Here is a 15,917-nt window from a genome sequence, read left to right as displayed (position 1 = left end):
GGGGGGTGTCACGCTCTCTTTGATGCACTGAATAAAATGAGTAAATGACTTCAGGGGACAATGGAACATTTAAGGAAAACTTAGTGCTTTAATGGAAAAAGGGACATGCTGGGGATATAGTTCTGTGAAAGGCTCTACTGATATTTTCAAACAGCAACAATTACAGAGAAATTCATTTCACTAAACAAAGCCATACCCAAGAGGAGGCATTTTGACATTTCAGGCACAACTCCAAGCAGTTAAGCTCATTTAAAGTGCAAATCTGATATATTCTCTCATATTCAGATTTTTACTTGTTAAAATACTTAGTAAGTTCCCTAATATCTATATAAATACAATGAACAGTAGTCTTAAATGCCTGGAATATTGCACAAATGAAAATGAGACTCCAAAAGAAAAATGCTAGATGGTCTGTTATTAGAAACACTCTAAATGATGTAACTCTGTAATCCTTTGTTTACTGCCTTAAAATATTCCTTACCTATACTTATAAACTCCTTCGGCCAAGCCTTCTTTAAAAAAATTTATGTGCATCCTATTAATAACCTAATACATGACTCTGCATATTAATTTTTTTCTTTCATAAATGGGAAGCTTAACCAACCCCTGCATAACTTCTTCCTTGAGACTTTGAATTTACATATTTCAAGTGTCTTTACTGATCCCACAATAACTAAGAGAATTAGTGATCTAAGCTTTTGTAGGGGGAAGGCTTGGCACAGAGCTGATCTACAGAAGCAGTGAAGAGAGAGCAAGCCGAATCTGAGAAGCTGAGCTCTGATTATTCAGCAAAGCGATGCGCTCACTTCCATTTCTGACTTAACATTCACTAACCTACCAGCATGGCATTGCATCTTTAAAAAAAACTGCAGAATACTTTGTTACTTGTATAAGCACTGCAGGCTTTTTTTTCCTTAAATATGCTTTGTAATTATATTGACAACCCTATCTTCTGCCAAGAGTAAGGCTTACCAAAGGTACAGAGCAGCTGAACCATCCATGAGTTACATTTCTACAAATCCATCAGAGAGAATGAAAACAGCACAAAAGAATAAATTACTGGAGTCAATACTTTTATGTTACAGTCAATAAAGACATTTCATTTAGACGGGGGGGGGGAGGGGGGTTTAAAAATAAAAATGTAGAAAGTTTTCCCTAAGGATAAGGCCAACTTGTACATAATACTTCATAAGGGTCTATACCAAACCTCTAAACAAACCAGAAGCCTACTATGTAATTCATTACTATGTTTTACTTTATGGAAGTAAGACAGCACCCTATTTGCAATGCATGAAATCAGTTTTCTCTCACTTTCAAAACAAAAGACCACAGGTATCCACCTTCATAGCTGTGGTCATCTAGGCTCAGCTCCATGAACAAAGCAGAGCTCTGCCAACCAGTGTGGTGACCCTACACTAACGGTATCTGGACTAGGCAGAGGGGTTTCTGACATTAACACAGAAAATCTGAAATACTGAGACAAATGCTGTGGTGTGAGTATACTATGCTAGATGCACGCTGCTCACCTAGTACCAAGTCTAAGAAAAGGTTCGGGGCAACTCCAGGGCGTGGCCCCCAGGAGTGAAGCCTGCATCAGAATGGGAGCAAACATTGCTTTGGGAATTCCCTCTCAAGCTCTTGCTATTTTTCTCTTAAAAGACAGCAGATAATATTAGTAATGCACATTTCTTAAAGGAATCCTTAGAAATTCAAGTGATTTTTTTGGCCATAATTCCTTTTGATATATTTTTGGTTAACTGATCAAAGCATAAATTGATCTTCTAAGGTATTTTGTCTAAAAATATTAATTCCAATTCAATTAGCTTTGGATGAGCAGCCTGAAGATGACATGATCTCAGAAAGCAGAAGGCAAATTTACTCAGCTGTCCAACAAGTGCCCCACAGCAAGACAGGGTTCATACATGTGATCGCTGGGAGGTTCCACAGCTACCTAGGGTAGCACATTGAAACAAACAAGCATATTTCTTTAGAAATATCTCTTAATGAAACCATTTCCCAAGTGCAGTCCTATTTTCCTTCCCAGATCTACTTTTCAAGGAACTGTCACTCAGATATGCACCAACTGAGAAAAGCAACCTAGGAAACTCAGAAAAACAAAACTATTATGAATTCTTTCTCAAGAGAGTCTTAAAGTGTAATTCTTTTCAAAATATTTTAACTTATTTTGCTATACAAAATAAGCTTTAAGTCCCTATGTGTGAGATACTTATATCCCAGCAAAGTTTTGTGCAAATATTTCAAGTCCATTATTCCAGTCTTCCGATTTTAGCAGTCAATAAATATAAATATTACAATACAGACAATTTAAAATATATGCTGTGGAACCTTATCAGCTATGATGGGTAAGTCTACAGGGTTCGAAACTGAACTGCCAGCAAAACTCTAGCACTAACACATGTTACAAACAGATACACCGTTGTTAATGGGTTTCACGGTGTATCGAAAGATCTCCACATCTACCCAGTACCAATACAAGCACAATGCTAATGTGTGTATGAGAAACAAGACATTAAAGAAAGTATAATTGGTTTATATACAATATTGAATATTTTCAGCCTGGGAAATCCATCTGTAAATGAATAAACTAGTAACATCTGCTGATCTCAGTAAAGAAAAATAAAACTTACATAGACTTCCCATTAAAAGCCTGATCTCCTTTATTCGTCACAAAGCTTTTGCATAGACCTTTTAAATATACAAAACACTGGCCAGAGCTCTGCTGACAGATGACCATCTTCCATTACTACCACATCTTTAGTTAAATGGCAGCCACAGTCCCAGGGAAACATGTGAAAGGGGCGGTTTCCCATAAGCGCAGTAACGCAGACCACAAGAGGACTGAATCAGCAAAGCACACTTCTCGCCTGCTCAGTGGATTACGACTTTCACGATGTGCAGGGGAATGGACAGCATGATTAGAGACATGAAGGCCTCTGAGATGGACAAGCAAACTTCTGTGTTTACCTGAGACAAGTATGCTCCCATGGTACGTACTTCAACCAGGACAAAAAATGGAAGAGCCGAACTAGTGGAAACTTCCACATTTTAATTTCCAGATTTGCAGGCTTTCAACAGAACCTCTAACATGGTAGCAAACATATAGCACATAAAGCTATTACAGAACAGACTTTTAAAGAAAAGCAAATTGGCAGGCGATGGCTATGTACTTAATGTATCTTTGGTTTAGGAAGACGCGAACACCGATTAGAGGCCAAACAATCCCCAGAATGCAAATGGCCATTTGGATTCTGCATGATTTCTTTTTGTCGTGCTAGTGGCCTTGGGATGCTTGTTTTGGCCTGTAAGTTTTGAGGCTCTGGTCGAGGGCTGGGGTTACCTACTTGTTTTTGTTTGAAAGAGGTGGAAGGGAGGCGGAGCTTAGATGCTTTCAAATTCAGATTTGTTACGCTTGCTTGACCAGATGTTGGTTGAAGTTTTGGTGAATTACATGGTGTGACTATCAGTGACTTCTTAGAAGCAGGAGTATTACTTGGAGATGATTCAGAATCTGGAGGAGATGCCAAAGAACTCAAGATGGATGACTTTAAAAGCTGCAAGGACTTGGGCTGGGATGGGCAGCCCACCCACAGAGATTGATGTCTTCCAATCCCCGAAGCTTGGTCCTCTGTGCTTGACTGGGCAGGTGTCTGAAGAGAAGGTACAAACTGCGTATCATTGCTTTGATTCTTTTCCAAGTGGGAAGGCTCTGGGGCATTCATGGCCATGTTCAAGTTCACTTCACAAGGTGTACTCTTAGCCACGTCCACTGCAAACTGTGGGCGGGAGGGGAAAGGCCAGTCTTCCAAACCACTGCTGTTTTCCTGTTGCGAGCTGCGCGAACAGCTTCCATCTGGATGCGCACTGTCCTGACGCAGACCTTGGGCCGCGCACTCACTGCGGGCCTCGGTGTGTGGTGGCTTTGTTAGTTTTCCCTGGGCGTGGTCTGTGGGTCTGGGAAGGCTGCTGGAAGGCTGTAGTACTTGAGGCTGTTAAAATTTAAAAACTGACATTAGGAACAATTTCCGTTAGTGATGGCACCCAGAAGTAACATAAGTAAAGTTTCATACAGGATCTGCTGGCACTTACTATGTTTTAATATGGAACATATGCGTTTCCCAAAAGTAAAAAGTGAACTGCAATATTCAAGCCCATTCACGAGACACGTAAGAGTGGTAATGCAAACAAAAAATGACACAGGCAGTAAACACTGAACAAGCCCAAAACTGAACAGCGGAAAAGAAAACCCTGAAGTACTTAAAGTGCTGACTAAGTATAGAAAAACATTCCTGCCAGAACAGATTCATCAAATATTTACAACCTTACCTACAGGAGACAGAAGTTCTGTAGCACTCTCACATTTAACTGTGATCCTCAGAATATTACCCATTTTAAAGTATTTTTAAAAATAAAGTTGAGCACTATGTTTTAACATGCTGTACCTTTGTACAAAATTAAAATTACAGCAGATATACAAGATTTAAAATAATAGTATGCTGTCAGCTTCTGTAAAATTCCAATTATTCAAACAAAAAAGGTCAATATACTTTGCTAAAGCTAGCCTGCCTTTAATATTCCTGTCGAAAAATTTCAGAATAAAATGTTTGCAAAGCTCATTGTTCTGTCTCATTGTCCTTTTGGCTGGTATATGGAAAACATACCTACCATACCCAGAAGTAAACACCCATTTGGTAAAATTAAAAACGACCAGATGTGGGGCTACAGTTTGATGACAGCTTGCCCACCATGCACAAAGCCTTACATTTCTTCCACAGCACCACCGAAAACACACAAACAAATCTTGAGCCTTTTAAATGATGTCTGAGCGCATAACAAAAATGAAATCACCTCTGACTGGAAATAAAGCACCAAAACCTACACCAGCAAAGTTCTCAAAGCCAATGAACCTCCTAAGTACTTCTCAGCATCTCACTATGTGATTGTTCTCTACAAAATTCACAGAAAACATGCATTTCCCATCAGTAATTTTCCAATGGCCCAAGTGGCTGAATCAAAAGAGCAGGGCCTACCAGGCATGTCTTGATACAGGGGTGGGAAGCTACAGATGTCTAATCATTACCTCTCTCTTACACACAATTTTTATTAAAATAATGGTTAAAACATCAAGAGTTTAGAAAAAGGCTTTGAAAATGTGAACTTCAAAGGATAATTTATCACTATTACAGTAACTTTTTACTTTGCAAACCCGCAGATCTACACAGCAGCTCTTATTTCTCCAACAGAAGGGGGACCTACTTTATCGCAGCATTTCCATTCTTCCCCCTTAACACCCTTCTGAGTAGCCTTAGGCAATGGCTGTCAGGGCCAGCAGTCAGGGGCTAGACCAGGGCATGGCTGAGAGCTGCTGGGCACAGACTCAAGACTTGGGAAGCGCAGCTGACCACCACAGCACAGACTTACTTTAAAAATACAGGCTTGCTACTTAAAAAAAAAAAAAAAAAACAAAATCAAGACAACTACTCAAAATTAATCCCTACCTACAATGGTATATTAAATCATACTGCAAAATATTTAAAATAAACAAGGTCAGTAGGGTATGGTGGCAAACACCTATAATCCCAGCACGTGGAAGGAAGGGTGAATTAGGGGGATGGTCACAAATTCAAGACCAGCCTGGGTTACACAGTGAGTTCAAGGCCAGCCTGAACTACACAGTGAGACCCTGTCTTAAAAAAAAAAAAAAAAAAAAAGCAAGCCAACTCAGTTGCTGCCTAATGCTAAATGCCCCAGATTTTTGTTTTGTTTTGTTTTGGGGCTTTTTTTCGTCTTTTTTATCTCTTTTTTGTTGTTGTTGTTGTTGTATTTTTTTCCAGTACTGGGAATCAAACTCACAACCTTGTGCTTGCCAGGCAGGTGCTGCGTCGCTGAGCTAAATCCTCAGCCCTTTTTTGGTCTTTTTTGAGACAGGGTCTCGCTATGCAATTCAGGCTGGTCTTGAGCTCACTTTGTAGCCCAGACTGGCCTCGAACTTGCAAGGATCCTCCTGCCTCAGCCTCCCCAGTTCTGGGATTACAGGTGTGCACCACCATTCCTGGCTTGCTCCAGACTTTAAAGACGCAGGCCTTGCGGCTGGGGATTTAGCTCAGCGGCACAGTGCCTGCCTGGCAAGTGCAAGGTTGTGAGTTCAATTCCTGGTACCGGAAAAACAAACAAACAAAAAGACACAAGGCTTTTCACACTCAACTGTGTCAGCATGGAAATACTAAAATCATCAATAGTTAATTCCACAGATTCTCTTTGGAGTTCCCTAGGAAAAAATGACCAAGTCAAAGTGATCATATCCTACAATTAATGGAAAAATAGAATGGGACCAACGGGGTGGGGGGAAAAAAGGAAGCGGGGAGGAGAAAGGAGCAGTATGAAGTGTTTCATTATACAGGGATTTGTTTTCTCTGTTCATTTTCAAACACAGTAGGGAACTCTTGTCTCAAGTTAAAAATCTTAACACAATTTGAGAACTCTGAAAATAGTGACAATTTAAAAAATGACTTTCTGGTAATGTGCCTATTGTCAGTACCAACAAAAAGATCAAAACATGCTATCCACTCAAAGGGTTAAGAGGCATAATTTTCAGGTAAGATAAAGTAATAAACTGACCAAGATAACCACACTTCCAGAAAAGGCTCACAGTAGATAAATCATCCATCTGCACTGTTCTGATCACTCATATCATCCGCTGACCACTTCCCCTCAGAGCAATCAGTGGAAACACTGTGGAGAATCAGGAAGAGCTGCTTGTGTTTCATGTGGGAGAGTTCCATTGCAAATATTAAAGAATTAGGAGACCAGGTTTTCAAAAATAACAGAATGTTGACATTTTTACCTAAGAGGTGTCAGAGTGAACAGATACACAAATTAGAAAGTCTAAATTAGTATCTAAATATTCAGTGATTTCCATATGTTAAATAATATTTATATTTTCATTAAAAATTAATATTAGTGGTATGATATAATTTACCTATCCTAAAATAAATGTCATGCTAAATTATTGAAAACCATAGTTTAGGAAATCAATTCCACTATTGTGAACAAAAATATCTCTTTCAAGAAGAATAGGGACAGCTGGGCATGGCAGCAAACTTGGGACTGAGGCAGGAGACCTGAGAGTTAGAGACCAGTGAGGACTACAAAGTGAGTTTAAAGGCCAGCCTGAACTACATCATGAGACTCTGTGTGAAAACACCCAAGTAAAAAGAGAATGACAATTTGAGGACCAAGGAGATGGCTTGCTCCTTATATGTGGCAGGCTACATGGAAGAGGCTGCACACCAAGGACTGGATTGTTAATAATGTCCTCTTGGCAACGGGCACAGAAGCTACCCTTAACTCTAGCAAGGTGTTTGATGCCTTGTTGCTTACACTGCAATGTCCCCAAATCTACATGCTACATAAAGGCAAGATGCTAACCACTCATCTTGCTCACATCTACGACTACCTCTGTGGCCATAAAAGACGCCCTCACACATCTTTAGAATGAATTTAAATACAAAGATCCCATAACCTCATGGATAATAAGACATGGGAAGAATATCAAAGACTATTCATTTTTAAAATATCTGTTATGCACTATGAATTGGAAAAACCTAGAGCTGAACATGACACTGTGCCTGGACTCCATGGGCCTGCTGAAGAGATGGTCAGGTAAACAGATGATAAGACTGCATCCCAAGCACAACAACATTTGGGAACAAAAAGAAAATATAAGCCTGAGTGGAAAGGTCACAGCAGGTATCCCAAATTTGATTCAGTCTGCACTGTTTTAAAGGGTCAGTAGGAGCTTAACAAGTAGACAAGAAAGGGAAAACACTCTGGGTAGCAGGCCAGTACATACGAAGCAGAAGCAGAAAAAGCATGTGGTATGTTCCCATCATTTCAAACTGTCAGAATGAATGTGGAGAGAATACTTGGTGGGAAAGCGTGTAGGCAAAGACCGCTCCTAAGGGGTGATGCCAGGCTGAGCAGTTCTGAGTTTCGTGCCATATATGACAGCAGGCACTAGGGCACAGGAAGCAAAAATCATTAAGACCCACTGTGTGTTTCCAAAGGATCACTGGTAAAGTCATTCAGTAATGTAACTAGATGGCAGGAGATTATCAGTCAAACAACTAGGTACTGGGGCTACTGCCAACAACCTGAATGAATAATTTTACAGGTTTAAAATTAGGAAACTGGTGAAAACCTGGAGAGGCCTGAAAGAGATCTGAAGGTGTGACAGGCAAGATGAGGCAGCATTCCATATCCAGGGGAGATCTCTGGGTAAAGTCAAAGTCCCTTTGCTTCACAGGCTCAGCAGTCCATAAGACCCAGAGGTGAAAAAGACTCCCACTCTGAGGGGTACCTCAGGAAACTCCCTGGAGCCATTGAGTAGAGTGTCACCTGGTCATCCTTCCAACCTGTGCAGGGCTACTTAGTGAGGCTTGGAAATAGAGACCAGGCCCAGAGTTAAAAAGCTAAGCACCTCTAAATGGATTCAGCAACTTCAAAGCTTGTATTATTTAGATACGTTAACCTCAACACATTATTCAGAGACTTCTCGGATTAGATGACTGCATGTGATAAGGTCAGGGGTGTCAGCAATTACCATTCAGCTACTCTGAGGCTTGGCAGGCACCTTTAACAACCATCTCACACGCCCACTTTGGATGGTGTACCAAGGTAAGCAGACACTGTGAGCCCCTGGCGGGTGCTGACCATGCTTTACTCTTTCTGTGTTGTAGTCAGTACTCCTAGTAGTTAGGACAGAGCGGGAATACTTGCTAGAAAAATGAATGAGTGAATGAATATTAGCTGTATATTTAAAAACTTTCTCTGGCCACAAATTATCACAGTAATATTTTCCTAATGGGCAATAAGAGAGCATTAATGATTAAATCAAAACCAGTTTTTGAAAAACTGATGGGAAAAGAAATCAGAGGGAAAAAATTTTTTCTAGTAAGTTTGGACTTAATTCACGTTTGGAAGGATGGCAAGGAAGGCTTGAATACATGTTAACTTGGGCACAAATCTCATAATGCCCTACAGCTTAGACACCAAGCGTTTTCTTCCTGAAGACTCAGCATCTCTGAATTAGCAGGCTGGGAGAACTATCTCAAGAAGCATTCAGCTATTTTCTGATTCTAAACCTAACAATTAAATATGATTATACATATACAACATGTAGAATACATACAGCATATAGTAAACATTTGGTAAATGTCACCTATCATTACTAAAAGGTTGAATTTAGTCCATGGCTCTTTTGCAAATGGATCTTAAGGGTGAAGAGATCTTTAGCTGCACAACAAACTAGCTGCTATATGATAGCAAGTTTCTATGTAACAGGAAGTTTCTGCTGTATAATATGAGGTCTCCTTCCTAGGTGAGCTCATCTCCACAGAACAACTCTTAGATAACAAACTCAAGCCATACTAAGGAGCAGTATTTCTGGTAAGAGCTGGCTCCCCCTGACCTACTGGAGGATCAAGGAAAGGCAACTTCTCACTCACAACTGAGAAGAAATCTTCACCTTTCCTGTCTCATACCCCCCCGAAGATCCCTAGCATCACCTGAAGGAAACGCACTCATGCCAGGTTTTGTAAGCACTGTTGTTCTTGGGTCACTAGCAAAAAGATGGCTGATAAAATAATGTCAGGTCCTGACCGGTAAAAATACAGCACAGTGTACAAAGCAGGAAGTAAAAGTATAAAACTGCTCCTGCAGAAAACACACAGGAACTGGCTAAAATTATCTTCTGGGTACATACAAATATAGGTTATTAAATATATTTTACTAGTTAAAACGAAGATGGGAATGGAACCATCTGCAACATGCCCATAATCTCATGCAGGCTCTGACATGCATCATGCAAAGTGGTAAAAGAAAAACCAAAAAAAGTATGAGGAAGGTGGTAGGAAAAAAGTCCAAAATTGTACTGTACCACGCTTTGTCAGAGAAGTAATGGACTAACTTCTCAACTCCTTGCCAATGGCACAATGGGAGAGCGGAGACAAGAAAAAGACAGGACAACAGTATCAGAGACCACACACAACAGCAAGGGCGCAGCAACTGGGCAGCAGCCAGAAGTACTATCGTTGTGTTTCCTAGGTATTATTCATTATTTTCCATAATATGTATATAATGAAACATTTTTAATAGGTTTCTCAATAAAGTGGTTTTAAATCAGTGTAAATATTTAAGCCCATAGAAAAGTACATGTAAGACTTCTCACACTTGGAAGGAATTACTTGAATCTTACTAACTTTGAAAAGAATTTTGATATAATTTAATATTCATACTCCAAAGACTTAAAAAGGTTTGGCACCTTGTAATCCTTTACAAAGAAAATAAAAATTATTTTAGAAATAATTTTAAAGCTTCTTGCATATTACAGAAGGTGATAAATTTCAGCATTTGTTAGTTTACTTTGATTACTACTACTGCATTAAAGACTATTAAACATATTGAATACAATGTTACAGACTGTATGTGAGGCTTTACATTACTATGAAGAGGGAAGACTTACTTAGGTTCTTAGTATAACCAGATTCTAAGACTTTTTCCCAGAAGTTCACGAGTTGCCAATCAGTTTCCAGTATTTTTTAGAAACCAGGAATGCTCTTATTCCTCTAGATCTCTGGAAACTTACAGAGAATAACTGATTGACAAGTGTAAGGAACTTCTAAATTCAGAAATAAGGAGTTCAGTGCCTTAGTTGATTATCAGGTAGCTGCTTCTACAAATTATCACCATGATTAAGAGTGACTTAAGTATTTACAACACAGGCAAATCAGTTTCACATGACTAAGTGCATGGGTCCATATGTTAAAGATACAGAGTAGTTCAGGAAAAAAAGTGACATCACAACAGTACCAGTCCCTCAGTGTAACCAACATGCATGGTCAATTTATCCAGAAGAAGATATCACTGCAAGAACTGTCACAGCAACCAATCCTGGCTGAAGAAGAAATCCCATAATCTCACTGTTACGAAAAGCTTTATATAGAGAACACTAATTCTGTGTCTCCGATAACTGCAGATGTGGAGAGAAAGAGCCCACATGTAGGTTTATGGGAAGGCCTATTAGACCATGAGTTAGGTGCACATTTCCAGTCAATTAACCAGCAATTGTAGCAAGTAACATTTGAAATTAGCTGCAAAAATGCACACAGTACCACATTCTATGTTAACCACACTTAAATAAAAAACTACCATACTGTAAAATGACTTCCATTTAGTTTTTATCAAGTTATCCTAGTTTCCAGTTCATTAAAAAAATATTTTATTTTTATGAAAAGTCACTCTCAGAGCTAATTTCTCATTAAAACAGTAAGACTGAAGTTATCTCTTACATATAAAATCAGTTACAGTCACATGGTGGAGTCAATCAGATTGAGCCATGTAAATTTTGATGATTTGAGCAGTGGCTCTAGAAAGTGTACCTCCCTTTAAATAATGCCCTTCTACAAGTCTACCCAAGAAAAGCTGCCAACACTGATTTAACACAAGGGAAACTGCATCTCTGAAACTAGAAATACCATCATTGTCAAGCAACATTCAGTCAGATGCACCCACGTGGTAACACGCTACCATCCAGCTGTAAGGCAGTGACTCTAAGAAGCATTTACTATGTGAGAAACGCGTGGGCAAAAAACTATGTGGAAAAAGCAAAGCAAAGAAACTGAAAATATGTAAAATTTTAAAAATCAGAAGAAAATAAAATTTGCTCTTTAATTCTTCCCAAATGAGCCACTAAACTATATTACAAATAGAGAAAATGTAACTTCTAAAAAAAGGGTCACAGTACTTCATCTACAATAAACACAGAATACAGACTCTGGACTCTAAATGTCACTGATTTGGTCACTCACCCTGATTTATTTATTTACATTTTCCTTATAAAACCTACATAATAATAACTCTGACTTTGAAAGAGTTACTGTGCAGATTGGGTGATGATTTAAAAACAATGCCTAGAAAAGCACTTAAGATATTAAAAACCATTGTAAGCACAGTACTGAATTAATATTAGTTCTTTCTCCCCTTTCTTAAATATATGGCTAAAGTTTAAAAATGACACATAAAATTTTCTATGTGAATAATTTGTAAAAATGCACCACTTAAATATTCTTAGACTAATCAGAGGATAGCAGTCCAGAGCAAACGATTCTCCAGCTAAAAGGACTGAAAGAACAAGGGAAGCCAGCGGGCAGGGCTGGGACATAGGCCGGCACCCTGGGGGCACTCCAGGGGGCATTCAGGACTCCGCTGGGCTGGATGCACAGGGGCCAGCTAGTTCTTGCACTGGGTTCACCAGATGCTTAAGCTGCTCTTTTTCTTTCCTTGCTTCTTTTTTTTGGACAGCACAGTGCTGCTTATTTTGTTAAAGATTTTTTTTTATTAGAACATAACAGTCACCTTTCTTGCGGAGAGTTGGTGCACAGACATAACGCATCTCAGTCCTTTCTTTTATCCTCTTCCCCTCCCTTCTAGCTCTTGGTCTCCTTCCCATATGCTCAAGATCTATTGTGCTATTTCCTATTATCCTTTACTTTATTCTTTACACTGTGGGCTTCTCATATACACAAAATAATGCAATATTTAAGCCCATGTGTCTGATTTATGTCACGTAACAGTATGGTTTCAAGGTGCATCTGTTTACCTATAAATTTATTTATCAAGTTTTTTTCCTTCGTTATGGTACAGTAGTATTCCATTGTGTGTAGATATCACATTTTCTTTATCCACTCCACTGTTTGGATAGACACACCAACTGCTTCCAAGATTTGGCTGTTGTGCTATGAACATGGGTGTGCATATATCTCTATTATGTTTTTAGCTCTTCCAGGAAGATACCTAGAAAGGGAATAACTGGGACAAATGGAATTTCTTTAGTTTTTTGAACCATTCTATTTCCTAACATTAAAATATTTGTCCGGGCATAGACTTAATCCTTAGGAGGCACCACTTGGAAATAATAAGGCTATTTCTGGAGGAAAAGAAGTTTTACTATGATTATATATGGAAAATCTATGCATATTACATTATCTAAGCTTCTTAGCCTTCATGTTTAAAGCTGGTGCACTAAAGCATAAATGTTCAGACTTCTATGGGTGGACAAAACAGACTGGTGTTTTTCTCACTGCAAGATACCCACAACAATTTTAAAAACTCAAACAGAATATACAGAAGAAAGTAAAATACAAGAGTATTATAATATGTCTGAAGAGAAAGTGATGCCTCATGAATATTTTACCTGAATTTTAAATGTATACACACCTGTATTGGTCTGTAAATACATACTTTCATTCAACAAATACACAATGAGCTGTGCTATAAAATGAATTTACACTCATTTTGTAAAAATGGTTGTCAAACTGGTCTGTGAAAATACCCCCTGAAGGTTATAAGAGGAAGAGGGTATTAGACAATATAAATCTGTGACTCTTAATGTAATTCTGGTGAATATAATTCCTATTACAATGCTTTAAAATAAGTAGATATTATTTCAAAATAGGCTTTGTAAAACAAGTACTATTCCTATAAGCATATGTTCTGGCAAGAAATGCTATTTGGGACTACTATTAAGGTAGTCTACTCATCGCAAAGGATTATTTTATTACATTTTCCTATGAGTTCAGTTATCCTTCCCAATTTTAAAGTTGGAAACCAGAGTACAAAGACAACACCAATGCTGGGTAAATAAACTTGAAGAAAAGGTAAGGTCTTTGGTGACAGCAGCAAAGAGTTAAATATGCCTAAATGGAGACTGTTTTCTGCTAACCAAGCAAAAACAATTTGAAATCAGTAGATAAACATGAAATACGTACTAATAAGCTGAAAAGAAATTTCTAGGGGACTTTGGGGGATTAAAAACCAGAACCTTCCATTTATCTCCATTTTCCTAGAGTTATTTTTAGATTCAACAAGAACAATCCTGGCCAGTAGCACTTCTCCAACGTGAGTGGAGATAAATACTTCTTATAAATAAATGTTAATTATTTCACTAGCTGCACATTCAGAAAAGGCTATCTTTCAACACAGAATGTCAACTGCTCCTTTTGGTATGCTTGTAATTCCATTCATGTTGGGGAATTATACACACACACTGCATCATAATCAAAAGTATTCAAGTGAAAAAACTAGTGGAATGTTTCTGAGAAACATGTTTTAAAAAGTAAACCTAAAGCTCTATTTGCAATATAGAAAATTAACTCTACACTTCAATTCCATATTCCGTTTTAGCTGAGGAGAAGGAAAAAGGAGGTAATGGGGGAATCTGGGTAGGGGAAAAAGAAGAGGAATAAAAAAGGGCTTTGGGAAGTACAAAGGTTGGTGAGTTAATCTGAGGTAAATCTCTCAAACCAGGCTGGTGGGCAGCTACAATTTAAGAATGTGTTATCATCTGTTATAACTGCCCTTTGAAATTTTAATTCATTCACTAGCAATTTAGGGACTCCTATGTGCTAGGATTCTTTAGAGAAAGGTAAAAAGCAGAGTTTATAAAGGTAGTGGGGAGCATTCCTCTTCTCATTGCTTCCCCTAAATAAATGAACTTGCTATGAAATTATTATAAAAGGTTATATAAACCTTTTCATTATTTTTCATTAAATGTATTTTTCATTAAAACAAAAAGTATAGAAGGGAAAGAGTGGTCAAAAAATAAACTTCACAGCTTGCCTGGAATTCATGTTGAGACCTCATAAGTTTTACTAATTCAAGAAACAAAAACTGTATTTAAGCAAACTACATTCCTAATTCCTTAACATGTCCTTTTGAATGTTTGACGCTTCACATGCAGAAAAGTAATTAATGAAAAAGTTGACATGAATCACAAATCAGGTTAAATCCATGGAGAAGGCATAAAAGTAACTGATTGACTATATTTGTATACTTCCCATATTAGCTTTTTTGGGTGACTTTTCAAAAAAGATAAAATATAACGAACTTACCAGGTATACTTAAGAATATAACGTAAAATAATAAACACTGTTTTGGAAAGTAGATTTAACGTAAATAAAAACTATAAAGTCAAACAATGACTAAATCATTAGAAATGTTAGTAAACCATGCATATTAAAGGCATTTCTTCTGTGCTGTAAAGCAGCTGATTACAAAGACATATTAGTTTTTTTTTTAAAACCCTTGTAAAGAACTGCAAGATCTTTTAAGTGACAGTGAAATACAGTCACAGCCTCTGATTAGGAACTGAGAAATGCGCACAGCCTAGCAAGCTCCCTAAACAGCGTGCACCTGCCCATCGGGTCATCTGGAGAGGTGTGTGCTTTTCAAGTAACTAGATGAAAAACATTTTTAAATTCTCATATCTCCAGGTCTTAGAAAAAGAAAATTCATTTGAAGACAGATGCACATAGGTAGGTCTAGGGTCACAGGCGACAGGTTAAAAAGCATCAGAATGAAACAAACCTCAACAGCTTTCCTGAGGCCCTAAGCAGAGGTCATTTACATGCAGTCAAAGGACACTTAAGAGAGACCACTGCGCCAGCTGATTTAGCATCTGCCTGCAGGTCACTGGGGATGGGAGGAGGAGGTGCTGGGGAGGAACATGACATGCAAAAGGAGAATACCAGGAACAGGAAGCCGGAGCAGGAGAGGAGTGAGAGACACAGACTCACTCTGTCTGCGGTGCGGTGGGGCAGTCCGTGGGATCCCTTGGAAGGAGCCCTGCCAAGGAGAGAAGGAGGGAGCAGAATACCCACCCTGTGCAGAGAGAGAGACAGGGTAGGGAGGTATAATAAAAAAGGGGAATTGAAAAATAAAGAAACCAAAGTCATACTTTGTTTTGTTTTTAAAATAACATAGAGCAACAGTGTTAATGAGAATAGATTTAACTTTAAAATACAGGCAGCTCAAATGACTACAAATATACTATAATGTAAAAA

The 15,917-nt window shown here is 38.4% G+C and overlaps 1 protein-coding gene across 2 annotated transcripts in view; it reads right to left on the bottom strand.

Moving 5' to 3' along the window:
• Ccser2 (coiled-coil serine-rich protein 2) overlaps window positions 1-15,917 on the bottom strand; it is a gene marked incomplete in the record, with an annotated part of 160,295 nt that overhangs the window by 825 nt on the left and 143,553 nt on the right. The window contains 3 exon segments of one of the 2 annotated variants that reach the window (XM_005407889.2): window positions 1-4,007; window positions 9,956-9,995; window positions 15,603-15,735. In XM_005407889.2, coding sequence (XP_005407946.1) covers window positions 3,944-4,007; window positions 9,956-9,995; window positions 15,603-15,735 — 237 coding nt within the window. 2 annotated transcript variants of the gene reach the window in all.

Source organism: Chinchilla lanigera, unplaced genomic scaffold, assembly GCF_000276665.1.
Source record: "Chinchilla lanigera isolate Chin_1 unplaced genomic scaffold, ChiLan1.0 scaffold00109, whole genome shotgun sequence".
In the NCBI taxonomy this organism is placed as follows: Eukaryota; Metazoa; Chordata; class Mammalia; order Rodentia; family Chinchillidae; genus Chinchilla; species Chinchilla lanigera.
Note: the sequence above shows the minus strand (reverse complement) of the source record. Positions and strands in the feature narration are given on the sequence as shown.